The 26971-nt window shown below is 48.9% G+C and overlaps 1 protein-coding gene across 1 annotated transcript; it reads left to right on the top strand.

Annotated features, from left to right (window-relative positions):
* Window positions 1-29: 29 nt before the first annotated feature.
* SF3A1 (splicing factor 3a subunit 1) lies at window positions 30-22781 on the top strand. Its single transcript, XM_019018459.4, has 16 exons — window positions 30-226; window positions 3902-4023; window positions 10433-10640; window positions 11756-12013; window positions 14071-14145; window positions 14600-14750; window positions 15062-15255; window positions 16138-16255; window positions 16570-16755; window positions 17700-17821; window positions 17917-18162; window positions 19053-19260; window positions 19770-19924; window positions 21205-21306; window positions 21420-21491; window positions 22261-22781. The coding sequence occupies exons 1-16, from the start codon at window positions 164-166 to the stop codon at window positions 22360-22362; spliced, it is 2382 nt and encodes a 793-aa protein (XP_018874004.3). The 5' UTR covers window positions 30-163; the 3' UTR covers window positions 22363-22781.
* Window positions 22782-26971: the final 4190 nt, after the last annotated feature.

Genomic DNA, 26971 nt, shown 5'->3' with positions numbered 1-26971 from the left:
GAGGGGCCGGTCCCGGAAGTGCGCCAGTCGTACCTTCGCGGCCGCAACTCGCTCGGCCGCCGCCATCTTGCGAGCTCGTCGTACTGTCCGAGCGGGGAGGCTGTCTTGAGGCGGCATCGCTCACCGACACCGAGGCGGACTGGCAGCCCTGAGCGTCGCAGTCATGCCGGCCGGACCCGTGCAGGCGGTGCCCCCGCCGCCGCCCGTGCCCACGGAGCCCAAACAGGTACCTCTCCCCCGCCCCTCAGCCTGCAGCCGGAGCGTTGGCCTGGGCGCTCCTTACTCGCACAGGAATAAGCGGCCGGCCGCTATGAAGGGCTTGGAGGGACTGCAAGTCCCAAGAGGCTGCGCGCTTCCCGCGCTATGGTGGTGTTCTGGTAGCGAAATGAGCCACCCTGAACGGGGTTCTCTAAGTGGTCCGCGGAGCAGCCCTGTCGGCACGAGCCGGGAGCTTCTTAGAAATGTGGAGTCTCCGCCGTAGATCTTTTAAATAGGAATCTACATTTGAACAAAATCCTAAGGTGATTGATTTATAAGTGTGAGAGGCGCTGATCCAGCCCATTCTCTGATCTTATGTGGCAGTTGGGGCCGCTGGCCACAGCCTTTCCCCAGTAATGGCTAATTTCCCAGCCTGCACGGTACATCTTTGGATGTTAATTCTCAGCATCTATTTCGGTGTCTGCCCCAAGCCAGACACCGTGCCAGGCTCCCACATTACCGGAATGAATGAGGCATAGTCCCTGCCTAGGGAGCTCACAGGCTAACGAGAAGACAGACATACGAGAATGCTCACCAGATGTTTATTGTCCCAATGGCCATCGATGATACAGTGCCAGCCCGCCCTTAGTAAAGCTCTCCAATCTCGAATGTGCACAAACCATTGTAGTATGGTGTGATATGTCCTGTGATAGAAGTTTTAGGTACAAATCTAATGAACATTGTTTGCTGGGCTAGAAGGGATATTAAGGTAGGGAAGCCCACAGGAGTGAGAGGTAAATTTCTTTTAGAAGAAGGAATAGGAGTTTGCCAGGTAGGTGACTAGGGAAGGGAAATAGCATCCTTTATTCATCCAGCAAATATTTATTGAGCACATACGCTGATCATTGCTTTGGGTTCAGAATAAGGGGGGCGGGGGGGGACATGACTGAAGAAGCCATGCCTTTTCCACAAATATTTAAGTGCCCGTGTGTCCCTGGCATTTTCCCAGGCATTGGGGGAAAATAAGGTAATAGCCAGATAATATGCGCAAAGACACCGAGGTAAGAATCAAACGGTGTCTCTGATCAAGAGTAAATGAGCAAGCGTTGAAGCATAGACTTAGGAGCGTAGTGGCAGGAGATGCGATTCTTACTTAGGATTTGAACTTTTCCTTGTAGACAGTGGGAAGAAAAGAGAGGGTTTTAAGCCAAATAGTGACATTTGTGTTTTAGAAATTCAGGTAGGCAGACATGTGGAGAATCACTACAAGGAGGGGAGGCCAGTCACGCTATTCCAAAGAGGCTGAAGGCCTGGCCTAGATTAGGGCAGAGGGGGTAGGCAGGCTCTCCAGCCAGAGTGGTGTGTTAGAATCCTGGTTCTGCCAGTTGGACATTAAGCTCTCCATCTCTCAGTTTTGTCATCTGTAATGTAGAGATATTAAGAGTTCTTGGCCGGGTCCAGTGGCTCACGCCTGTAATTCCAGCAGTTTGGGAGGCCGAGGCAGACAGATCACTTGAGGTCAGGAGTTTGAGACCAGCCTGGCCAACATAGCAAAAGTGTCTCTACTAAAAATAAAAAATTAGCCAGGTGTGGTGGTACATGTTTTAATCCCCACTATTCGGGAGAGAATTGCTTGAACCTGGGAAGCAGAGGTTGCAGTGAGCCAAGATCATGCCACTGCACTCCAGCCTGGGCGACAGCAAGAGACTGTCTCAAATAAAAAAAAAGAGTACTTAATCTTACAGGCTTCTTCTAAAGGTTATAAGAGTTAATATATTTAAAGTGCTTGGGAAAAATACCTGGGATCTACTCATAGCTTGATAAAAGTTTTTTTTAAGAGACCGGGTGTCGTTCTGTCACCCAGGCTGGAATGCAGTGGTGCAGTCATAGCTTACTGCAGCCTTGAATTCTTGGGCTCAAGCAATCCTCCTACCTCAGCCTCCTGAGTCACTGGGATTATAGGTGCAAGCCATTGTGCCCAACTTGATAAACGTTATTATCGTTGAGTGTGGAAGCTGAGGAAGAGAGAGGAGCCCCCAGCTTTCTGGCATGGATGACTGGGTAGCTATTCCTGAGGAAAGAGGTTAGAGATCAAAGTGCCCAGTAGTTAGCTGGACCTGAAGCTGTTGAGTACACAAGAGTGTTCTGGGACATCAGTTTGGGCCAGATTGTTTAGTCTAGAGGTGGGAGGGGAAGTGGAGGACACCAAAAACTGAGAAGAGAACCAAGAACAGAATTGGGCGGCGGGAGTGGGGATCTCCAGCTTCACAGTGCAGGAGGTGAAATGGGTCAGGAAGGAAACTTGAATGGAATGGTGAGCAAGATGGGAAGACAGGCAAGAATGGGGCCTAGGAGTTGAGAGTTTTGTGAAGGAGTGGTCACCATTCACGCCCAGATAATGGCTGTGGGCAGTTGTTTTTGACTTTGTCAAGAGCACTTAAAATGAATGGGGACCAGATGGGAGGCAGGGAAGTGGGACCAGCAAGACTGAAGAGAACTCAGGATGTTTAGCTGCCAGAGGAAGGGGTGGGAGAAGGCAGCGGCAGAAAGGAACATGAAGGCAGAGGAGAAACTTCGTTTTTCTAAGATAAGAGACTTGACCCTTTGTTTACTAAGGGGAAGAAGCTGCTGGTGAAAAAATATTGGTACTTATGGGATAGTTAATGCTCAGCCTTCCAGTGGAATTTCACAAAACACTTGAGCATTGAATGTTGGTTAAGACAGTGGAGTAGAGGCAGAGAGGGCATTCAGGGCAGAAGAATTTGTCAGCAGATGGTTTCCCATTTCTTTATTCAGCAAACAATCATTAAAAATTCCATGCCAAGCCCATCACTGGGTGCAGGGTTACAGACATGGCCTGGATTCTGGAACATGGTTTCTCAGAATGTAGTCGGAGTCCCTGCATCTGAATCACCCGGGCATTTGGTAATGTAGCAGGACGAGTCGCAGACAAAACTCCTCAGACACCGGATTAAAGAAGGAAGAGGTTTTTTATTCGTCCGGGAGCATCGGCAGACTCGTGTCTTAAGAGCCGAGCTCCCTGAAAAAGAAATTCCTAGCCCTTTAAAGGGCTTACAACTCAAAGGGTCTACGTGAAAGAGTCATAATAGATCAAGTAAGCGTGAGGAACGTGACTGGGGGCTACATACATCAGCTAACAGAACAAAAAGTTTTACAGTGCTTTCTCATACAATGTCTGGAATTTACAGATAACACCAGTAGTTTTGGTCAGGGGTTAATATTATTATTATTTTAACCACCAGGGTCAGGTGGTGGCACCAAGGTCGACTAGCAATAGCTAGACGATAAATACATCTTACTTCTGTTTCTTTCCAACTTTTTGTTTTCTCCCTTTTCTCCTGTCTTATAAACTAGGGAAAAGGGGAGGTTGGGGAGAAACTGGGAAGGACAACAGGAGAAGTGGTGGTCTCATACCATAGTAAAAATGCAGATTCCTGGTCTCACTGAGATAGTCCAGCTAGAGAGGAGCCAGGGAAGCTGCTCTTCTCCCTGGGTCCCCAGGAGCAGCCCCTGCAGGTGCAGTAAACTTAAGAAAACTGCTTTTCTGAAGTAGAGGGTTCTAACCTGAGGGAAGTCTGTGAATGAAAGTCTACTCTGAATGATATCCTAGAGGAGTTTTACAGTGGAGAACCTGCTCCGAACCAGGGACTTTAAAACCTTATTTCTTTTCCTGTTTGCTCAGCCCACAGAAGAAGAAGCATCTTCAAAGGAGGATTCTGCACCTTCTAAGCCAGTTGTGGGGATTATTTACCCTCCTCCAGAGGTCAGAAATATTGTTGACAAGACTGCCAGCTTTGTGGCCAGGTAACAGAGCTACTTGGGTGGGTCAGAGGTGGGTTTCAGCATGAAGAGATTTCAGCACTGAATCAGCACAAGGGTTTTTAAAGAGACGTTGTTGGCTTGGGCCTTTTAGTTCATAAAAAACCACAACATGGCACTGGGGTGGGCAATAGGTAGGACTGGTGTCCCTGACACAGCATAGCAGTGGCCAAAGTGAGAATCACACTTAGCCCCACAGTCACCAGGAGCCTCTGCTTCCAAAACTGGCCTGAGGAAATGCCTGGAAAGCTGCTTCATCACAGATGGTGTGTGTCTGTGCCTGAGCTGCTGGCCTGAGGAAGATAAAAAGGGGAGTGTGTTATTCTCATTGTACAAAGACCACATTCCAAGAGCCTCAAATGACCCATCTGCAAAATGGAAAAAATGCCATCTCAGAGTTGTTGTGAGGCGGGACTGAGGTCATGGGGCTGCATGCAGTTCAGTTCCACGCAGGTGCTAGCCAACTCCTCAGATGGCATGGGCATTGAGTTCCTCCTGTCTCTCCTCACAGTTCCATGCAGGTGCTAGCCGCCACCTCAGATAGAATGGGCGTTGTTCCGAGTTCCTCCTGTCTCTCCCCACAGTTCTGTGCAGGTGCTAGCTGGCTTCTCAGATGGAATGGGCATTGGTCAGAGATCCTCTCTCTCCCCACAGTTCCATGCAGGTGCTAGCCGTCTCCTCAGATGGAATGGGCATTGCTCCGAGTTCCTCCTGTCTCTCCCCACAGTCCTGTGCAGGTGCTAGCTGTCTTCTCAGATGGAATGGGCATTGGTCAGAGATCCTCTCTCTTCCTACAGTTCCATGCAGGTGCTAGCCGCCACCTCAGATGGAATGGGAATTGCTCCGGGTTCCTCCTGTCTCTCCCCACAGTTCCACGCAGGTGCTAGCCGCCGCCTCAGATGGAATGGGATTGCTCCGAGTTCCCCTTGTCTCTCTCCACTGTACTTACCCTCACATCCTTAGATGGAATTTTTTTACTGGCCCCTTGACTCCAAAGGTCAGTACATTCTCTAGGGTATTTAAGGTATTCCTTTGGCAGCCCTCAGTCCATGTCCAGCCTACAGATGTTTTGTTTGTCCTCACAGTAATTTTTTTGAAACTCAAACTTGTTGCTACTATTTAAAAATGAGGAGGTCAGGTGCTGTGGCTCTTGCTTGTAATCCTAGCACTTTGGGAGCCCAAGGTGGGAAGATCACTTGAACTCAGGAATTTGAGACTAGCCTGGGCAACATAGTGAGACCCCGTCTACAAAAAATAAAAAGCCTGTGATCCCAGCTACTTAGGAGGCTGAGGCAAGAGGATCAGTTGGGCCCAGAAGGTTGAAGCTATAGTGAGCCATGGACTCTAGCCTGGGTGACAGTGAGACCCTGTCTCAAAAAAAACAAAACAAGTAAAAATGAGATTTCACAATCGGTCTGGATTTCTGGACAGTTCCTTCATGTGTGGAAGCAGGCCCAATCAGCATGTGTTCTCCAGGGACCACGTCATTCCCCTGAGGCAGTGTCTCAGTCAGTATGCATCATTTAACGGATGTTCCTTCCTTTCCCAACCTAATAAAATTAAACATAAAGATTACTTTGGTTAGACTTTCTTTTTTTTTTTTTTTTTTGTTAAATGACATGGAGTCTCACTCTGTTGCCAGGCTGGAGTGCAGTGGTGCAGTCTCAACTCACTGCAACCTCTGCCTCCTGGGTTCAAGTGATTCTCCTGCCTCAGCCTCCCGAGTAGCTGGGACAACAGGCGTACGCCACCACGCGCAGGTAATTTTTGTATTTTTAGTAGAGACGTGGTTTCACCGTGTTGGCCAGGCTGGTCTCAATCTTTTGACTTAATGATCCCCCGACCTGGGCCTCCCAAAGTGCTGGGATTACAGGCGTGAGCCACGGCACCAGCCTACTTTGGTTAGACTTTCACTGTGTCAGCTCTGCAGATTCATCTCATTACATTTCAAGGGCTTTGATTACCTTTGAGTATTAGGTTGAAAGCTTCTCTGTGCTTGATTGAACATTGTGATGATGTTGATTGGGTCATGTCAGATTTAGACAGTGTTGTGTTTAAGATAAATGTTTAATGGCTCTTAGCAGTGTTCATGCCTCCCCTTTTCCCCTGATATTTTAAAAACAGAATATACAGGAAAGGGGAGTTGGGTGAAGAATCACCATATTCTCATTACCAGAGTAGTGTCTACCAGCTGTTTTCACATTTTTCTGTTTCCTTCTGTCCTTGGAATCCTTTTTTAGATCCTTGTAATACTAGTAAAGATATTCCACTCTGTGTTGTAAGCATTTTTCCATTTTGCTCCATGGTCTTCATAATGCCCTGTGGTTCTTTATTAAGGGGATGCACCATGTAGAGGTGAAAGGCTTTCCTTGACTTGGCCACCATTTCTGTATTTTCCTTAGAGGAGGAGGTTTCCAACGTTTCTTTTTTAGAGACAGAGTCTCGTTCTGACACGCAGGCAGGAGTGCAGTGGCATGATAACAGCTCACTGCAGCCTCGAACTCCTGGGCTCAAGTTATCCTCCCACCTCAGCTTCCTGAATAGCTAGGACCACAGGTGCCTGCCACCACACCCAGCTAATTTTTTTTTTTTTTTTTTTTTTTTAGTTTTTTTGTAAAGATGGGGTCTTTCCGTGTTGCTCAGGTTGGTCTTGAACTCCTGGCCTCAAGTGATCCTCATGTCTCAGCCACCACAAAGTGGCTGGGATTACAGGCAGTGACCACCGCACCTGGCCTGTTCCCAACATTTCATTTTGGCAAATTAAGCTGTGGGGAAATCTCTGAGCATTTTCTTTCCCTTTTAGATTGTTTCCTTAGAAGAAAATTCTGTGTGGCTCATTATTGGCTAAAAGAGCATCCTTAAAAGATTTCTTAAACATTTTGCCAAGTAGCTTTCCAATAATTTTGTGCCATCCTCTGCTGCTAAAGAAATAAGAGGATATCCAAGGTCTCTTTAAATATATATGACCAGGTTAGGTGCCTCACACCTGTAATCCCAGCACTTTGGGAGGCCAGGGTGGGAGGATCGCTTGAACCCAGGACTTGGAGACCAGTGTAGGCAATATAGTGAGACCCCTGTCTCTACAAAAAATAAAAAAATTAGCTGGGCATGGTGGCGCATATCTGTATTTCTAGCCACTTGGGAGGATCACTTGAGCCTGAGAGGTCAAGGGTATGATCATGCCAGCGTACTCCAGCCTGGGGCGATAGAGCAAGACCCTATCTCGAAAAAAAAAAAAAAAAAGGAAAGAAAAAAATCCAAAACCATGCACATCCCTAGATTGATTGATTTTTAGCTATGGTGATTGCTTTTGTAGCCATTTCTAAAATCTGTGAGCCAGTGTGGTGGCTTACACCTGTAATCCCAGCACTTTGGGAAACTGAGGTGGGCAGATCACCTGAGGTCAGGAGTTCGAGACCAGCCTGGCCAACATAGTGAAACCTCGTCTCTACTAAAAATACAAAAAATTAGCCGGGTGTGGTGGCGGGCGCCTGTAGTCCCAGCTACTTGGGAGGCTGAGGCAGGAGAATCGTTTGAACCCGGGAGGCAGAGGTTGCAGTGAGCCAAGATTGTGCCACTGCACTCCCACCTGGGTGATGGAGCGAGACTCCGCCTCAAAAGTAAATAAACAAATAAATAAAATCTGTGAACTTATCGTTTACATTGCAACAAAGAGACCAATATCCGAGTTAAAGCAGGCATGCAGAACTCTGTGCTTCATTTCTCCTGGGTTCACGTGTATTTATGAAGCATGCAGTAGAAATGCACAACTGAGCGGTTTTCCAAAAGTTTTTTCACTAGGTTAGGCCTTTTTGTTTCCTGCATGTTCCTGTCAAGGAACTGAAGTGGAAATTACCCTTAAAAAGTCCCACCAGCTGGGTTGAGTCAGAATCATGTCTTTTTCTGTTGAAATCTATTCCTTCTGGTGGAGAGTATGATTCTAAAATTAACGTTAAGCTAATTTAAAGCAACAGAATAGCTTGGAATGAACATGCCAAGCCTTCTCATTGTTTTATTTTTCAGATTGTTCCCAGATGGGGTAAAGTTATGGCTTAGGCAGTGGTACAGGAGACAACCAGGGCCCCTTTTTCCAGGAGCCCTTTGTCTGCCCGAGGCATTTGCTGGGTATAGTGGCCTAGTTTAGTAGGATTTAAGTGTGCATTCACCTTCATTCTTATGTGTGGTTTGCATTATTTAAGGAGTAGGGAGAATTTTTTTTCCAAAGCATGAGGTTCCAGTTAGACTAATATACTGTCAAATTGAGACCTCATGGTGTTAGTTACACGGCAGGGTATGACCATGACTTGCTGAGGAGCCAGCCTGGGTGTCAATCACTAGTGTGGCACATAATTGCTGTGGTGGTTGATCTGGGGCACAGCACTGCCTGTACCCTGTCTCCTGCCGTCTGTCTTAAAAAAAATTTAAAAAATTTTTGTTTTCAGAGGTGAAATTTTATTTTGTTGCCCAGGCTTGGGTATGATCTTCTGGGCTCAAGTGATCCTCTCGCCTCAGCCTCCTGAGTAGCTGGGACTACAAGTGTGCGCCACTGTGCCAGGCTCCCACCCCCTCTTAAACTCACAGGCCAGGGATATGAAAGTCTGAAGAGTGGAGCTGGCTGGCTGGCACCAGATGCCGGGGCCATGCCTTGGTGTGTTTGGGGCAGTTCTAAGTACAAGGTTCTCGCCAGAGGAGCAATGGAAGGCCCCACAGACAATGTTTATGGAACAACCCTTCCTAGCCCCTTGCATTTGCAGGCCACTGTACGATTTGAAAAGACTTTGAGGGCTGGGTTCAGTGGCTCACGCCTATAATCCTACCACTTTGGGAGGCCAAGGTGCTTGAGCGCAGGAGTTTGAGACCAGCCTGAGCAACATGGTGAAACCCTGTCTCTACAAAATGTAAAAAAAAAATTAGCCGAGCATGGTGGTATATGCCTGTAGTCCCAGCTACTCAGGAGGCTGAGGTGGGAGGATCCCTTGAGGCCAGGAGGTGGAGGTTGCAGTGAGCTGAGATTGTACCACTGCACTCCAGCCTGGGTGACAGAGTGAGAACCTGTCTCTAAAACAAAAACACTTTGGCATCTCCTCAATAATGTTTCAAGGTAGAAAGGGAAACTGGTGTTAGCTGCATTTTACACATGGGGAAATGGAAGCAAAGAGTAGTTTGGTAACTTGCTGTGGGTCAGAGTGAGTCAGTAGTGAACCTGAGACTTGAACATGTTCATATCTTGTGTCTTTAAGGTCCATGTACTTTCTGACTGACACAGGTGTTGTATATAAGTGTGGCACTTTGAATATTACTGTTGGGACATTTTAAAAATCAGGGTTCCCTAAACATCATTACAGGGACATTTTTTCATTATCCTGAGGTTTTGAAGGCTTGCTGGGGACATGGGGCATATCTGGGGAACCATCCCAGGTACAGACAGTGGTTGGAGACCTCCCTGCTGATCTTACCACACCCCTGTCATCTGAAGGTGCCTTATACAGCTGTACGAGTCTGGGTCCTTGCTGAAGATGTTTCCTGTGTGGGCCTCACCAGTATAATTGGGGTGGTTTTAGGGAGTACTTGGACAAGGCATTAAACCAACTATTTGTGTTTTTTTTTGTTTTTGTTTCTTAAAGACAGGGTCTTGCTCTGTTTTCCAGGCTGGAATATGGTGACACGATTCTAGCCCACTGCAGCCTCAGACTCCTGGGCACAAGTGATCCTCCCACCTCAGCCTCCTGAGTAGCTGGGACTAGAGGCACACACCACCATGCCCAGCTAATTTATTTTTATATTTTTTTGTAGAGTTAGGGTCTTTTCTTGTTTCCCAGGCTCAAATCAACTAAATTCTCATGTCTTTCAGTCTTTCTTGTTACTCAGAGGACAAAGTCTAGGTTTGGTGCTCATGTACCTTTTACACCTCTCCAGCACTTGCTACCCCTTTGAACTAAGAGAATTAGTCTCAGCAAACTTCCAGCTAAACTTTGACAGTATTACTTTGTTTTCATTATGTTCACTTTTGACTACCTTTTGTTGGTAAAGGCATACTGATTTTTTTTTATTTGAAGTAGTAATATGTATTCTCCATCTTAGATTTTTTTTAAAGTAAATTTTATTAAAAGAAATGAGCGATAGCCTAGATGGTTTTGGAAATGGCAGAACTGGAAAAGGAGCTAAGGAATGACTGGGTTCAGGGAAACCGTGTGGCAGAGGTGGCCTGGTTCAAGCTGAATGAGGCAGATGGCACTGATCGCCGATGCCAGGAGGCTAGAGGAGGACGTCTGCTGAGGGCTGGGCTGGTTTGAGCAGTGGGTGGTGGCAAGAAGGACGTTCCAATGGGCAGTGTTCTAGATCTCAGCAGGCACAAGGGAGTGGTGTTTATTCTTCTTGTTTTTTCTCCCTCCAGAAACGGGCCTGAATTTGAAGCTAGGATCCGACAGAACGAGATCAACAACCCCAAGTTCAACTTTCTGAACCCCAATGACCCTTACCATGCCTACTACCGCCACAAGGTCAGCGAGTTCAAGGAAGGGAAGGCTCAGGAGCCGTCCGCCGCCATCCCCAAGGTCATGCAGCAGCAGCAGCAGACCACCCAGCAGCAGCTGCCCCAGAAGGTTTGGAGCCCAGTGCCCCCTTCACTTACGCAGGGCTTGAGAGGGAAACAGGGATAGGGAGGGAGTACACAATTAACTCCAAACCTCACAACCACCCAGGGAGAGAAGTGAGGTCGTTATCCCCATCTCTCAGAGGCAGACCGAGACCCAGGCAGCAAAGTACTGATGTTAGTTGGCATTTCCCGAGCACTGCTTGTCAAGCTCTGTGCTTGCTACTTCAGGAGTCTTGTCTCATTGACTCCTCACAGAGGCTGTATGAGGAACCTGAGAGTTGGGGGAAGTGTGATTTATTCAAGGCCTTGCTCAGGGTGTGAGGGCAGTGCCGTGATGTGAGGGCAGCACTTCCTACTTGGCTGTGCTGAAGGATGCAGTGTGGCCTGTGGGCTCCTCCTTGTGCCATCCCTTCCCTTCTATCTCTTCTTCCCAGGACCCCTCCATCTGGCCTCCCCTGATACCACCTTCCCTGTGCTGAGGCCCAGCACTAGGGACTATTAGGGTTATGAATGAAGAGAGAGGCTGACATGTGTTTCCTCCTGTCCAGACCTGCCTTCTGCACTCCTGAACCATGGTGGAAAAGGCAGCCCCTCCTTTTGCAGTGGGATATAAAGGTTGAAGTCAGGTTCTAAGACCTTGTGTTGCAATGAGGCCTAGGACCTCAGGCTACCTCAGTTTCTTCATCTGTAAAGAGGATTCACAGTACCTGTGCTACCTCATGGTTCATGCGGAGGTCATGGAAACACTTTGTACAGTGGGGTTTTCTGCACACATGTAGGCCTTCTGCACATCCATCCCTCTTGGATGGGATTTAGTAAGTCCTATTCCTGTTGGATCTTCTGTCACCCAGTTTTGGCCCTCAATTTCAAGGCAGGAGCAGAGATACAGAGGGGAATGGTTCTCACTCAGCCATTCAGGAAGTTGAGGCCATAGTTGGCTGGGAAATCAATGCTCTTGTGATTTAGAATTCTCTCACACCAAGTGCTAGTGGTGTGTGCATAATAAACAGAAGTCTAGAGGTTCACAGCATCCTGCTGAGGGGTGCATGCCCATGTCCCCTCCCCTCCCCTGGAGCCTGTTCACCCCTGTGCCTCTCACCTCATACTCCCTTTGCATCTTAGGTCCAAGCCCAAGTAATCCAAGAGACCATCGTGCCCAAAGAGCCTCCTCCTGAGTTTGAGTTCATTGCTGATCCTCCCTCTATCTCAGCCTTCGACTTGGATGTGGTGAAGCTGACGGCTCAGTTTGTGGCCAGGAATGGGCGCCAGTTTCTGACCCAGCTGATGCAGAAAGAGCAGCGCAACTACCAGTTTGACTTTCTCCGCCCACAGCACAGCCTCTTCAACTACTTCACGAAGCTAGTGGAACAGTACACCAAGGTGCCTGGGCAGGATAGGGCTGGGGTCCTGGGCCCAGGAAAGGAAAACATCTTACCCTTGGAAGCACTGTGTCCACTCACTGTCTACAAGGACATCGCTTCTCCATGGGGCCTCTGAGCAAATGTTTTGAATCCCAGTTTAATGTAAAACCTTGATTTCTATTCAGTTATTTCTTTAAGTGCAACACAGACTGCTGGTTTCTAAAGAGAAGGGAAATACATGCTTGCTAACTACCATTAGGCGATTGCCTGCTATGTGACAAGGCCATGTGGTGCTTGCTGCTTTTAAGTGCATTTCCATTTTCAGTTGCCTAGTAAGGCCCTGAGAAGAAGCCAACCTTTAACAGTTGCCTCCTTATACCTAACTTAGTCCTCACAAGAAGCCATGAGATGTTTTCCCCCCATGTTTGAGAAGCAGAAACAGGCTCAGAAAGGTGAAGTCACGTACTCAAGGTCTGTCAGCTAGTAAGTACTGTGCTGAGATGTAAACCACATTTGACCCTAAAACTTTGGTTCTTCAGCTTATAAAGTGCCTTAAATTGGAAACAGCATTTAAATAGGTGTTGAGAGACACTTTGATGTCATGTAAGTCAGTATAACTAACATCACTAAGAAATTATGTATGCAGCATCTTCTCATTTAATCTCCAGTAGCCTATAAGGTAGCCACTATTGCTATGTTCACTTTACAGAAGAGAAAATTGAGGTGCAGTGAAGTTAGCATGGCCAGGGTCACATAGCTAGGAGGTGGCAGGGCTGGGGCTTGAGCTCTGGCATTTTTACTTCAGACCCTAAGAACTCAATTATCATTTGACAGAGCTGCAATCAAGAATCAGGACAAGTCAGTTCTGGCATTTAAAATAATCAGATTATTAATTTATTGCAAAGTGCACTGGTACAGCTTTGCCTGTGGCACATTTTTCTTGCTACACATGTCATGGAGGTTGTTTTCCTTCCCTTTACAGTGGGATGGTCTGTACATCTCTTCTTCATATCCAGAAACAACACCTCAAAGATCTGACTTGAAAGGACTTGAGAATTTCCTAACTCTACTCACTTTTAAGTACATAATTAGAATTTTTAAAATGTGTGTGTTTAGAAAATGACCAAATCCAGAAGCTAGTATGGTAGCTAAAATAACAGTCATTCAAGGCCCAAGGCCCAAGGGTTACTATAAATATGCAGTATCAATTTTAAATGAACCCTGGATTAATTTCTCCCAGTGGACTGCTTCCAGGGTTAAAGGTCCCAGATCACTTTTTATTCTGTTACTTTCCTGTTTTTTCTTCTTCAGAACTTGGGTATTGGCATTTACCACTGTAACTTGAGGTTCCTGCTGTCTGTTTCTAGCCATGGAAGACTGAGCAGATAGATTCTTGGGGTAGAGGTGGAAGGAGGATTGGGATAGGGCCGAGCCACTTTGCCAGTGGCAGTAGAAGCTGTTGGGGCTGTTTAGAACAAAGGCAGCATTTGTTCTCTCAGTAAATATACATTGTCAGACATTATTCAGGGGGCTGGAGACGTAATCCTGAACAAAAGAGAAATCCCTGTCTTCGTGGAGTTTCTAGGCTAGTGAGGAGGAGTCAAGTGCATTGTTAGTGTCTGTTACATGGTGCTAAATACTATAGAGAGAAAGCAGGGAGCAGAAATAGAGGGAGGTGGGGCAGGTAGGCTGCGGTTGTGAATAGGATAGTCGGGGGACCTGTGTAGTGTTTTCGAAAGGATGAGAGCACGTCAATGTCATGAAAGCAGCCGTCTCGTACTGACCGTGTTCTGGGTAATCGGCTAGTGCTTTGCATGCTTTCCTGCTAATCCTCGAAGCCACCTTTTTAAGTTCATGGTGCCAACTTTGAGTGGTGGTGCCATTATTTTGGAGAAGGAAATCAAGTTACTGAGGTTAAGTAACTTGCCCTAAGTCCCACAGCCAAGTGGAGCTGGGGTTGGGACACAGAATCCCATGCTTCCTCATCTCCTGTGCTTTATCACAGGCCCAGGAAGGCTGCCTCTTTGTACTGCGTTGTAAAGCACTGACAGTTGCTTTAACTCTTCTGTATTTCAGATCTTGATTCCACCCAAAGGTTTATTTTCAAAGCTCAAGAAAGAGGCTGAAAACCCCCGAGAAGTTTTGGATCAGGTAAACTGAATAGCATTTCTTGCAACCAGTTACTGGTGGTTGGTTCTGTTTTATGTTTGAAAACAGTCTCTGAGGCAGGACCTTGTTATGTTCCAGTCATGGGAATGGTGGGAGAAAAGGCTTTATTGGCTACAAAGGCCAAAGAAACCTGGAGTCCGGATGCTTCCCAACATACCACAACTTTCTGCTTTGCTCTCAGCCTCAATATATCTCCCTCTTTTCCACTCTCGCTAGAAGACAGAAGGCCAGCTCCCAAGCAGATCAGAGGGTGGAATTTTCATTCTGTCCAAACTCTGCACCTGGGTGGAACCAGGTGCAAATGCCATAGTTTGGAACCATACTTCCATTCTGTTCCAAAGGAGGCGCTGACTTGGATGAAAGCCCTGGAGTTGGTAGCCTCATCAGGAGCAGACCCTGCTTCAGCGTAGCACCGAGCTGTTTCCCATCTCTGCAGGTGTGTTACCGAGTGGAATGGGCCAAATTCCAGGAACGTGAGAGGAAGAAGGAAGAAGAGGAGAAGGAGAAGGAGCGGGTGGCCTATGCTCAGATCGACTGGCATGATTTTGTGGTGGTGGAAACAGTGGACTTCCAACCCAATGAGCAAGGTAGGTCTGTGAGGAGTGACTCCAGATGGGGGACCAGGAACTCAGACTTCCCGGGAAACCTGGTGCAGGTGTTCCCAGAGAGCAGTAGAATCTCTCACAGGGCTTTATCAGTGCTGTCTCCCTGCTCCCAAAAGACTTCAGTTCTACCACTTTGCCCAACTTAGATTCAATACGTACTTGCCAGACCCTAGATGGGCCTCTGGAGATAGCTGGAGAGAAAACAGACATAGCCCCAGCCCTTGGGGAGCTCAGACAGGGCAAATAGATGGGTCTTTGATAAGGAATACCTTTGCCTCTGGCTCACCCTCTAGGGAACTTCCCTCCCCCCACCACGCCAGAGGAGCTGGGAGCCCGAATCCTCATTCAGGAGCGCTATGAAAAGTTTGGGGAGAGTGAGGAGGTTGAGATGGAGGTCGAGTCTGATGAGGAGGATGACAAACAGGAGAAGGCGGAGGAGCCTCCTTCCCAGCTGGACCAGGACACCCAAGTACAAGATATGGATGAGGTAAGCTGCTGGGCAGACCTGCGGGACGGCCTTTTCCCCTGAAGCTCCAGGAGGTCGAAGTGCTCTCCACCAGTCAGATCCAGCTCCCCTGTGAGCCTTGAAAGGAGGCGTGGGTCCTGAACAAGGCCATACAGCTGCCCAAGCCCAGGCAGCACAGAGCCTCTTTCCAGCTCCGGCAACAAAGATTCATTCATAGGCAAGGATCTAAAAGCTGTTCTGACCTGTTCTGTGGCCGCCTCCCTGGCCCGGACAGCCTGCTCTCACTGCCTCGTGCCAGCCCTCAGGGAACTCACTGCATTACCCTGTTCTGTTTTGAGCTCTCAGCTGGGCTCCAAGCTCCCAGAGCTTTTCTAAATGTAGCCCACGCTTCCTTTCAGGCATCCCTACCCCCTTCAAGCCAGGCCCTCTAAGCAGGCATGGAGTCTCTAGAACCAGACTGTTCTCCCCCACTCGGAAATAATTTGTGCACAGCCTGAGAAGAAAGGGCCCCTGTCTGTGGGAAATGACTTTTTCTCTCCCTCCCAGCATTGCTGTGTGAGCGGCTACCATTGATTGCCGACTCGCCGCCCCCACCCCTCGCCCCCTTGGCACTGCCCCCCCCCCCCAGCATGTTAAGTGCCCTTGGCCTCTTGGGACTGCCTGGTGCCAGCTGCTGGAAATGCCTGGGAGGAGTGCTAGGACCATGGCCTCAGCACTCCCATTCATGCTGTGAGGAAGCAGCTTGGCCTGCTGCCGGCTGGCCTCAGCTGCCCTGGGAGGCTTAGCACATGGATGCTGGCTGGCAGAGGCCAAGGCTCCTTGCCACCCAGAGAGCTGCCAGGCTCAGCTACAGGGAGGTGGCCTTAGCCCCTCTCTGAGTCCTGCCATTGCTTTGCTTTTCAGGGTTCAGATGATGAAGAAGAAGGGCAGAAAGTGCCTCCACCCCCAGAGACACCCATGCCTCCACCTCTGCCCCCAACTCCAGACCAAGTCATTGTCCGCAAGGATTATGATCCCAAAGGTAGGGAGGGCCTGCTTTCCAACCCTCGGGCTGCCCAGGAAGGTCCTGTGTGCCCTCATGTGTTCCTCACACCCGTCTTTCTAGGAGGGCTTGAGGTGCAGCTTATTGTAAAAGCATTGCAAGCCCGTCTGTTACAGGTTTCATGGTGGGAACAGGGCCCAGTCATCGCTGGTGCCCTAGTGCCTTTCACAGTGCCAGGTACAAGAGTGGCACTGAATAGATGCCTTGATGAATGATGCACGCATGAAATACCACCCTCTTAACTCAGGTGGCTGCCCACCAGTGTTCTTACCGAAACATCTGTTTCCTTTTAGCCTCCAAGCCCTTGCCTCCAGCCCCTGCTCCAGATGAGTATCTTGTGTCCCCCATTACTGGGGAGAAGATCCCCGCCAGCAAAATGCAGGAACACATGCGCATTGGACTTCTTGACCCTCGCTGGCTGGAGCAGCGGGATCGCTCCATCCGTGAGAAGCAGAGCGATGATGAGGTGTATGCACCAGGTGAGGTGGGGGTTCCAGGAGAGCCCATGGTAGTCTCCGAATTACAGTCATCTTCTTCTAAGCAAACATAGAAAGCAACAATTGAGGTCAACAAAAGCTTTTGAGGAGAGTTGCACTCTGTGATATTGCGAGAGAACTCCCCACTTTCCAGAAGAACTCCCCATAGAAATTCCCCAAAGGCAGACACTGAAGGAGATGCCATGTGCCTGTTGACATCCCAGAGCAAGCTCTGGCTTTAGCTGGAAGGGCTTCCTGTGGCTGTTTAGAAGGAGAGCACTGATGGCTGGAGTACCATGAGCTCTTTGGAATGGGGCAGGAACTGTGCCACAGGTGGGAGACTGGGCTTTTAGTTTTGACTCTGGCACTTACACCATGTGGCCCTTTCCACACAGTTGCCCTCTCTAACTCACCATCTTATTTATTTATGTGTTTTATTTATGAATGACGGAGTTTCACTCTGTCTCCCAGGCTGGAGTGCAGTGGCTCCATGTTGGCTACTGCAACTTCCGCCTCTCACGTTCAAGCAGTTCTCCTGCCTCAGCCTCCCAAGTAGCTGGGATTACAGGCACGCACCACCACACCCGGCTAATTTTTGTATTTTCGGTAGAGACGGGGTTTCGCTGTGTTGGCCATGCTGGTCTCGAACTCCTGACCTCAGATGTGATCCTCCTGCCTTGGCCCCCCAAAGTGCTGGGATTACAAGCATGAGCCACTGTGCCTGGCCTACCGTTCTTTTATAAGTCAGAGGGGTTGCACAAGCACTGGGTTTATAGGCTTAGATTGGGCAGCTTTCCCCAAGCCCAGAGGACAAGAGTTGGGGCCCTGAGTCACCCTCATCCCATGGAACCAGCCTCCTCCCTGCACACCAGAAAAGCTGCTCTCTCGTCAGGACACCTGGTTTATTTTCTCTTTCTATCCTCTGCCTCTGTTTTGTGACTGTACAGGTCTGGATATTGAGAGCAGCTTGAAGCAGTTGGCTGAGCGGCGTACTGACATCTTCGGTGTAGAGGAAACAGCCATTGGTAAGAAGATCGGTGAGGAGGAGATCCAGAAGCCAGAGGAAAAGGTGCAGCTAAAGTGGAACCTAGTGCCTTCTCTGCCCCCCGTCTTCCATACTTGGTCTTAGTTCCAGAAGCATTGTGGCTTTGCTTTCACTTGCAGGTGACCTGGGATGGCCACTCAGGCAGCATGGCCCGGACCCAGCAGGCTGCCCAGGCCAACATCACCCTCCAGGAGCAGATTGAGGCCATTCACAAGGCCAAAGGCCTGGTGCCAGAGGATGACACTAAAGAGAAGATTGGCCCCAGCAAGCCCAATGAAATCCCTCAACAGCCACCGCCACCATCTTCAGCCACCAACATCCCCAGCTCGGCCCCACCCATCACTTCAGTGCCCCGACCACCCACGGTAAGCCAGCATCTACCCTGGAACTGACTTTTTAGAGCTTCATTCTTGAGGTCGGACACTGTTGGCTGAGAAGTGCAGCTGCCTTATAGTGGGGCCTGAGTGTTGGGTGGGTCAGTTTGAAAAAGAAAGAGCCCTTTAAATGCAAGTGGGAACCTCTCTCTTGATCTGTTTGTGGAGGAGGGTTGGAACAGGGAGGGAGGTGAGTGGCAAATATGAGAAACCAGTTGGCGTCAGAGAAGGGCTGCAGGGCTTATTGGGTCTTTGAGGACTGTTAGCTTGACTCCAGGAGACTTAGTCGAGGTCTCGGCCTCTTTTTTTTTTTTTTTTTGGATATGAAGTTTTGCTCTTGTCGCCCAGGCTGGAGTGCAATGGCATGATCTTGGCTCACCGCAACCTCCGCCTCCCGAGTTCAAGTGATTCTCGTGCCTCAGCCTCCCAAGTAGCTGGGATTACAGGGATGCGCCACCATGCCCGGCTAATTTTGTATTTTTAGTAGAGATGAGGTTTCTCCGTGTTGGTCAGGCTGGTCTCGAACTCCCGACCTCCGGTGATCTGCCTGCCTCAGCCTCCCAAAGTGCTGAGATTACAGGCATGAGCCACTGTGCCCGGCCAAGGTCTCAGCCTCTTTAGTGACTCTCTCAGTGTTTGCCAAAGTAGCTGGTCGAGTTTGACCCGCCAAGTCCCAAGTAGAGAGAGTGTCATCCTCGGGCTCTCAGCAGCTCAGTTCCTATTGGACGCCCAGTGTAGGCCACAGTTTCTCAGTCCCAGGGGGCCAGGACGGAATTGTCTAACCTCTATCCTCAGAGCTGCAGGCGGCCAGTTGCCAACTGTGTGTGACCTTGGAGTCCAACTTTGGCTTCCTGTAACCTGTGGGTCTCTTTCCTGCACAGATGCCACCTCCAGTTCGTACTACAGTTGTCTCCGCAGTACCCGTCATGCCCCGGCCCCCAATGGCATCTGTGGTCCGGCTGCCCCCAGGCTCAGTGATCGCCCCCATGCCGCCCATCATCCACGCGCCCAGAATCAACGTGGTGCCCATGCCTCCCTCGGCCCCTCCTATCATGGCCCCCCGCCCACCCCCCATGATTGTGCCAACAGGTCAGTATCTCTTGCATCATTTTCCAGGCCATTAGTTCAGGGACCACGGGCCAAGTACTGTCAGCAGAGCAGTGGCTGATGCTAGTGCCAGCTGTTCCAGCAGGGTATCCAGCCCAGAGGAGAGCCCTGGCTTCCCATTGAAAGATCCGCAACCCTAGAGCTGGGAGGCACCGTTCCTGGTAGAAATGAGAGGCTGAAATGGTGTAGCCAGTGTCTGTGCATTCAGGGATCAGGTCCCCAACAGGCTCAGAGGCCTGAGAGATGCTTGTTGCTTGGCACTAGCTCCATCCATCAGTCCTGTCCCTCCTGCAGTCCTCTGCTGTCCAATCTGGGCAGCCTCCCAGGTGCCCCTGCCAGGGAACCTGCTGGCTGCCAGACTTAGCAGGGAACAGCACTTGACACCTCTGACTAGAGGAAACCTTTGCAACCTTCCCTCTCAACTTCTTATCAGCCCTGAGTCCTGGGCCCCTTCTGCCCTCTCATGGGGCTGCTTATTCTTGTCTTTGCAGCCTTTGTGCCTGCTCCACCTGTGGCACCTGTCCCAGCTCCAGCTCCAATGCCCCCTGTTCATCCCCCACCTCCCATGGAAGATGAGCCCACCTCCAAAAAACTGAAGACAGAGGACAGCCTCATGCCAGAGGAGGAGTTCCTGCGCAGAAACAAGGTATGTAATCCCAGAATGCTGCTGAAGTTTCTAGCTGGAGGGTTCAGTCCCGCCCCTGTCGTACACTTGCGAAACTGACCCTATTTCACTCCCAGTCTTGGCTTCTGGGGCCTAGGTCAGCTGCTGGAGGCATCTAAGGGCTTCTGAGCACACAGTGAATGTGGGGCCAACAATTGGAGGAGCAGAGAGCATTGGTGGTGATGGTGATGGTAGTGGTGGCAGAGGTGGTGACTGTGGTGGTCCCTCTGGTGTAGACTTACAGAGGCCAACAGGGAGACCCAGCAGCACGGGCAGCACAACTCACGTGTGAGAGGGACCCTAGACACCTGGAGGAAATTGTGTGTGGTGTTTTAAAATTTACTGTGGCCTTCCTCCCCAGCTCTAGCCCTTAGGAGGTCTGCCTGTTGGGTGGGATCCTGTTGGGGTCCTGGAATAAGGGGAGGTGGGGACCTTGTCACTGCCAATCGCTAGGGAAGCTGTCAGGCTGCAGTAAGGAGACAGAAACAGCCCCGGCCTCTGCTCCCCCAATGTATTTGACCAAATTGTTTCGTTTTGTTTTTGCAACCTCTGCCTCCCGGGTTCAAGTGATTGTTATGCCTCAGCCTCTGGAGTAGCTGGGATTACAGGTGTGCACCACACACCCAGCTAATTTTTGTATTTTTAGTATTTTAGTAGAGATGGGGTTTCACCACGTTGGCCAGGCTTGTCTCGAACTCCTGGCCGTAAGTGATCCACCACGCTGGCCTCCCAAAGTGCTGGGATTACAGGTGTGAGCCACCGCACCCGCTCTGTTTGTTTGTTTTTTAATAATAGTTCCCATTTCTTAAACGCTTAACTGAAGTACCAGGATAGAGCTAAGCACTTTACAGACACTTCCCCTCAATACTCAAAACAGTCATGAACCCTGTCTGGTGGATAATGACATTGAAGCTCAGACAAACCTTGTTAGCTGGGAAGCTGAGTTGGGAATCCAGGTCTTCTGACCCTGCAGGTCATATTCTTTTCCCTTGGGGTGTGCAGAGTATTTTCACTAAAGTTCTTCAGTTTAGCTCCAGACTCACCAAGAGACAAGATAGAGATTGTTTTAAAGAAAAGAAACCTAATCTTGCAAAGTGGGGTGACTTGTACAACCTCACAAGTGGTATCAGTGGTGAATCAGGCCAGAATCCAGGAGCCCAGATGCACAGGTGACATTGTCTGGACAGGCCTAGGGATAGCAGAGCATAGTTCTTGATTGGCTCCCAGCTCCCTAGGCATAATGACCACCTCCTGTTTTGTAGGGTCCAGTGTCCATCAAAGTCCAGGTGCCCAACATGCAGGATAAGACGGAATGGAAACTGAATGGGCAGGTGCTGGTCTTCACCCTCCCACTCACGGACCAGGTATGGGTGCTGCCAGAAACTGGCATCAGGTGCATGGGAACCAAGCGTTCAGGGGAAAGCTTCCTCTAGCTGGCCTTACCAAGGAGTTGAATGACCGCTGCTTGATCCCACAGGTCTCTGTCATTAAGGTGAAGATTCATGAAGCCACAGGCATGCCTGCAGGGAAACAGAAGCTACAGTATGAGGTGAGTCAGTTTGTCCACAGACCTGCCCCTTGGGTCCTGACACCTCTGCTTTCACAGAAGCTAAATCTCTAATGGAAGCTAAAAGGGGAGTGGAGTGATATCTGGGTGTGGCCATCTGAATCCATCCTAGAAGTCATGATGGTGGCTGGGAGTGTTGGGGCAGGTGTGCCCAACAATGCAAGGCTCTGGTGGGGTCACAGTAGTCTTGTGTGGGATCTGTAAGATTCTTTGCCTCAATGACTGGGCATAGAGATTTAGTGACAAGACTTAGGCATGCTCTGGTGGGTTCCTGATCCAGTGGTGGGGCCATCTCTGCCAGTATGACCTCAGGCAGCCTGACTTGGAGGTGATAGTCTAGCCCCGCCTGATGCCAGGTCACACGGAGGCGTTAATGTTCTTCTTCTCTGAACTTGAACAAATCCCCGCTCTGGGCCTCAGTTATCTCTATCCATTGAGGCTGTTGGGCTAAGTGATCCCTAAAGGTCTTGTGATTTCAGAGTCAGAGCTCCATGGAGTTGGTGAGGGGTCAACTTTTTGGGGAGTTGAGCTTTTGAGTCAAATGTTGACAAAGGGGAGGAGCATAATTGGTGGGAAGAAAGGAAACAGTGGGAGGAATGAGAGGCCTCCAGTCCCCAACACCCTACCTTCTCACAAGCTCCTGTATTTGCTAAGTCCAGAGCGCAAACAGACCAAGTGCACAGTTGTAAGGTTGCAGCGGTATGCCCAAGGCTGGGTTGCCCCATGCTAAGGCCCGCTGTCTGTTTTCCAGGGTATCTTCATCAAAGATTCCAACTCACTGGCTTACTACAACATGGCCAATGGCGCAGTCATCCACCTGGCCCTCAAGGAGAGAGGCGGGAGGAAGAAGTAGAGAAGAGGAACCTGCTGTCAAGTCCCTGCCATTTTGCCTCTCCTGTCTCCCACCCCCTGCCCCAGACCCAGGAGCCCCCCTGAGGCTTTGCCTTGCCTGCATATTTGTTTCCCTCTTACTCAGTTTGGGAATTCAAATTGTCCTGCAGAGGTTCATTCCCCTGACCCTTTCCCCACATTGGTAAGAGTAGCTGGGTTTTCTAAGCCACTCTCTGGAATCTCGTTAGGGTCTTATTTGAGGACATTCATTTCTTCAGCAGCCCATTAGCAAATGAGAGCCCAGGGATGTCCTACAGGATAGTTTCATAGTGACAAGTGGCACTTGGCTAATAGAATATGGCTGGTATTGTCATTAATCATTTTGTACCTTGACATGGGTTGTCTAATAAAACTCGGACCCTTCTTGTGAAATCAGTTAAATAAGACTTGTCTCGGTCACCTGTGCCCTGTCCAGACTCGAGGCAGTGGTAACACTGCACAGTGCCATGTGGCTTCTCTTTGAGGATTTTTGGGTTTTGTAACTAAATTCTTGCTGCCCTCATACTTTTTATGTATTAGAATCATATTCGTATTGCCCTTTTAAAACATTGGGATCCTCCAGAGGCCTGCCCCGTGTAGTTAACAGTAATACAGGAAGCATGGCAGGCACCATGCAAACCAAGGATGGATGGTGCAGTCCCTGTGTCAGTGGGCGGTGGTTTCCTGCCGGCCTGGAATCACTCATCACCTGATTGATTGGCTCTGTGGTCCTGGGCAGGTGCCTCATAGGTGTGTGGATATGATGAGGTTTCTTTAAAATGTATGTATTTAACAAATACTTAATTGTACTAAGGTCATGTACCAAGGATTTGATAGAGTTTAAATAATTTACTCTCTACTTTTATCCATTTTATCCATTTTAACTCATGTAATCCTCATGTGAGTATTCCCATTTAACACTTGAGTAAACTGAGGCACAGAGAACATAAGTTGCATGCCCATAGTCACACACTGTGAAAGTGAAAAGAGAATGTGTGCAAAACACGTCACAGTCCTGGTTTCTGAGTAAAGGCAGGCTGTTATCTTTAGAATCAAGCTATCACAGGGAGATAGGCAATGCTGTGGGTGTTGGAGGAAGGTGAGAGCCTGTTGCTAACAATTTCCTGGTTTTAAAGCTAAGGCTGATTTCATTGGGAAGATCTCACATGTGTGTAGCCCCTGAGAGTTCCCAGTGCCTTTTATTTGCAGTCCTTCCATTTGGACCTCCTAGCTGCCCCATCAGGTCATCTCCAGGGCTCAGAGGGGTGAGACCATTTCCCAAGGTCACAGAACCAGCTCTCTAGTCACCAGCCTGCCTCTCCCTCTCACCCAGAGTCAGTACCAGTTTTATGGCTTTATTACAAACTGCTGGGTCCCTCCCATTTTCAACTTGATTGATGGGATGTCATCCCTTATCCTGTCTGACATTTGCCTCTGGCCTGGTTGCTAGAAGTTTGCCCCAGGGGAAAGAGTTGAAATTTGGCTTCCTGAGGTGGGCTTTGTGGTTTGGGTGCCTAAAGTGAGCCCACTACTGGTTGCTTGTCCATGGCCAACACCAGAAATCCCCTGAGCACTACCTGGGTCTCATTCCAAGAAGGAAGAGGGTCAGGAGACCTGGGGAGTCTCATATTCCAAGCTCTTTCTTTCTGGGAGCAGTGGGCAGTTCATGGTGTCAGGGCACTCACCCCCGCAGACTGGCAAACCCTGCAGAACTTCCGTGGCTGAGGCTGTGACCGGAGGCCAGGAATGCCGTTGGGTGGAATGTGAGTGAATGGGCCCTTTGAGCTGCCCTCTAGAGAGCAAATCCAGTTTCCTGGAGCTCCTGAATGAATATCTGTACTGGCTCGCTCAGATGCAGAAGCTCCATTGACCATGAGGCCTTGTGAACATCAGTGGCCACAGGCCCAGTGTGCTGCTTGGCACTCCACTAGTTTAGGACCTGCAGCATGTAGGTAGCGTCCTAGTGTTTGTAATACAAAGCTGCTCTGCACAGCTTTTCTGATTCTTCTTGCAATCTCCTGAGGATTATCTGCCCCATTTTTAAAACGAGGTGGAATACCCAAGGTCATGTAGCCAGTGAGTGCTGTGGAAAGCCAAAGCAGCTCATCCCTTCCTGGGGACCACACTGCTCTGCTCCACCAGACCACACTATGAAATAGGGATAAATGCTCCTGTTGCAGGACTGCTGGGAAAACAGGTGGGGTGGGACTTAAGTCACCATAATTTTGAAGACTTGCACGCAGAGGGCTCCAGGAATTGTAGACATTAAGGAATTTCACTTTCAGTTCTACCCACTACTTAAGTACTTGTCATGTACTCTTAGAGGAGGCCAGTAATGATCAGAACCATTTCACTTTAAAATTAATATTAATAATATTGTATTAGAGAATATATTAAATGGTTATATTGGGTTATGTTAGGATATATACTTGAAATACATGTACTATTAGCAATCATCATATTTCATTTATCCCTGTAGTTAGACAAGAAAGCATAATATAGCTCTACTCATGGGTACGCATACCAGTGTATAAGATTTTTAGAAGTTTACTTTTTAAAAATAAAAGCAAAATGTAAGATCTTAGAGTTATGATCATTAACTCTACCAGATATGGAGATTTGCTGTTAACTATTCTGTATTGTTACAGTTTTTAAATTCTGCATTGTTGCCGGGTGTAGTGGCTCACACCTGTAATCCCAGCACTTTGGGAGGCCGAGGCGGGCGGATCACCTGAGGTCGGGAGTTCAAGACCAGCCTGACCAACATGGAGAAACCCTGTCTCTACTAAAAATACAAAATTAGCCGGGCATGGTGGCACATGCCTGTAATCCCAGCTACTTGAGAGGCTGAGGCAGGAGGATCGCTTGAACCCAGGAGGTGGGGGTTGTGGTGAGCTGAGTTAGCACCATTGCACTCCAGCCTGGGCAACAAGATTGAAACTCTGTCTAAAAAAAAAAAAAGGCTGCATTGTTATATAAAAGAACACTGCCTGGTGAGTGCCCTGACACCATGCCCTGCCACTGCTCCCAGCATGTAAGTGAACAATTCTAGGTACCCCTGGACGCTACAGTCCATGAAGCAGGACAAGATAAACTCCTGCCAGGCACAGTGACACACCTGTAGTTCCAGCTGCTTGGGAGGTTGAGGTAAGAGGATTGCTTGAGCCAGGAAGTTCAAAGTCAGCCTAGACAACATAGTGAGAACTCATCTCTAAAAAAGTTTTTTTAAATTAAAATTAAAATAGATCATTACAGAGAATACTGTTATAACAGGTGGCAGGTGCTTGTAATCCCAGCTACTTGGGAGGCTGAGGCAGGAGAATCTCTTGAACCCAGGAGGTGGAGGTTGCAGTGAGCCAGGATCACACCACTGCACTCCAGCCTGGGCAACAGAGCAAGACTCCGTCTCAAAAAAAAAAAAAAAAAAAAAAAGGGCATCTGGACTTTTGCTCATGGCCAGTGCTCACAGGTTTCCTGAGCACATGCCAAATGCACATTCCAGGATCCAGGAGAGGGGCCTATGTGAGATCCTGAAGCCCAGCTGTTGGGAATGACCCCAGCAGGATGAGACTCTGGGATATCAACACATTCTATCTTCAAAAGAATGTCTCCAACAGCCAGTTCACCAGGATGTTCCACAGCATTGCCTAAGGCCTCTTAAATTCTGTATTCCAGTGAACCACGTGATTCTGCAGGGCTCCTTTCTGATCATTTATTCATTGGTTCACTGTTCCCCCTGCTTTCTCACTCCAATCTAACAACACAGCCTCCTTCTCCTTCAAGGGGAAACAGCATCTGCTGCCATGCTTGTACACTATTCTCAGTCCTGCAGAAGGGCTCCCTCATTTTCAGCTCATACCACCTCCCCAACACCTACTCCAGCATTCTCCATACCTTACCTGGCTTTATTTTCTTATTCTCACTACCTGATAGATGTTCTGTGCTTGTTCATGTTGTCCCTCCTCCACTGGACTATAAACTCTATTGGGCCAGGACTTCATCTCACTTATTCACTAGAGCAAGCTCGTCCAACCCATGGCCCAGGAGAGCTTTGAATGTGGCCCAACACAAATTTGTAAACTTTCTTTTTTTTTTTTTTTTTTTTTGAGACGGAGTCTTGCTCTTTCGCCCAGGCTGGAGTGCAGTGGCGCCATCTCGGCTCACTGCAAGCTCCACCTCCCGGGTTCACGCCATTCTCCTGCCTCAGCCTCCCGAGTAGCTGGGACTACAGGCTCCTGCCACCACGCCCGGCTAATTTTTTGTATTTTTAGTAGAGACGGGGTTTCACCATGTTAGCCAGGATGGTCTCGATCTCCTGACCTCATGATCCGCCCTCCTCGGCCTCCCAAAGTGCTGGGATTATAGGCATGAGCCGCGCCCGGCCCCAAATTTGTAAACTTCCTTAAAACATGAGATATTTTTTTGCAATGTTTTTTAACTCATCAGCTATATCGTTAGTGTATTTTATGTACGGCCTAAGACAATTCTTCTTCCAGTATGGCCCAGGGAAGCCGAAGGGTTGGACACCCCTGCACTAATGTCTGGCTCATTATAGGTGTATTAAATAAAGAACTCTGGAGTTTGGCCAGGCA

This window comes from Gorilla gorilla, chromosome 23, assembly GCF_029281585.2.
Source record: "Gorilla gorilla gorilla isolate KB3781 chromosome 23, NHGRI_mGorGor1-v2.1_pri, whole genome shotgun sequence".
In the NCBI taxonomy this organism is placed as follows: Eukaryota; Metazoa; Chordata; class Mammalia; order Primates; family Hominidae; genus Gorilla; species Gorilla gorilla.
This window is presented reverse-complemented; position numbering and strand designations above follow the sequence as displayed.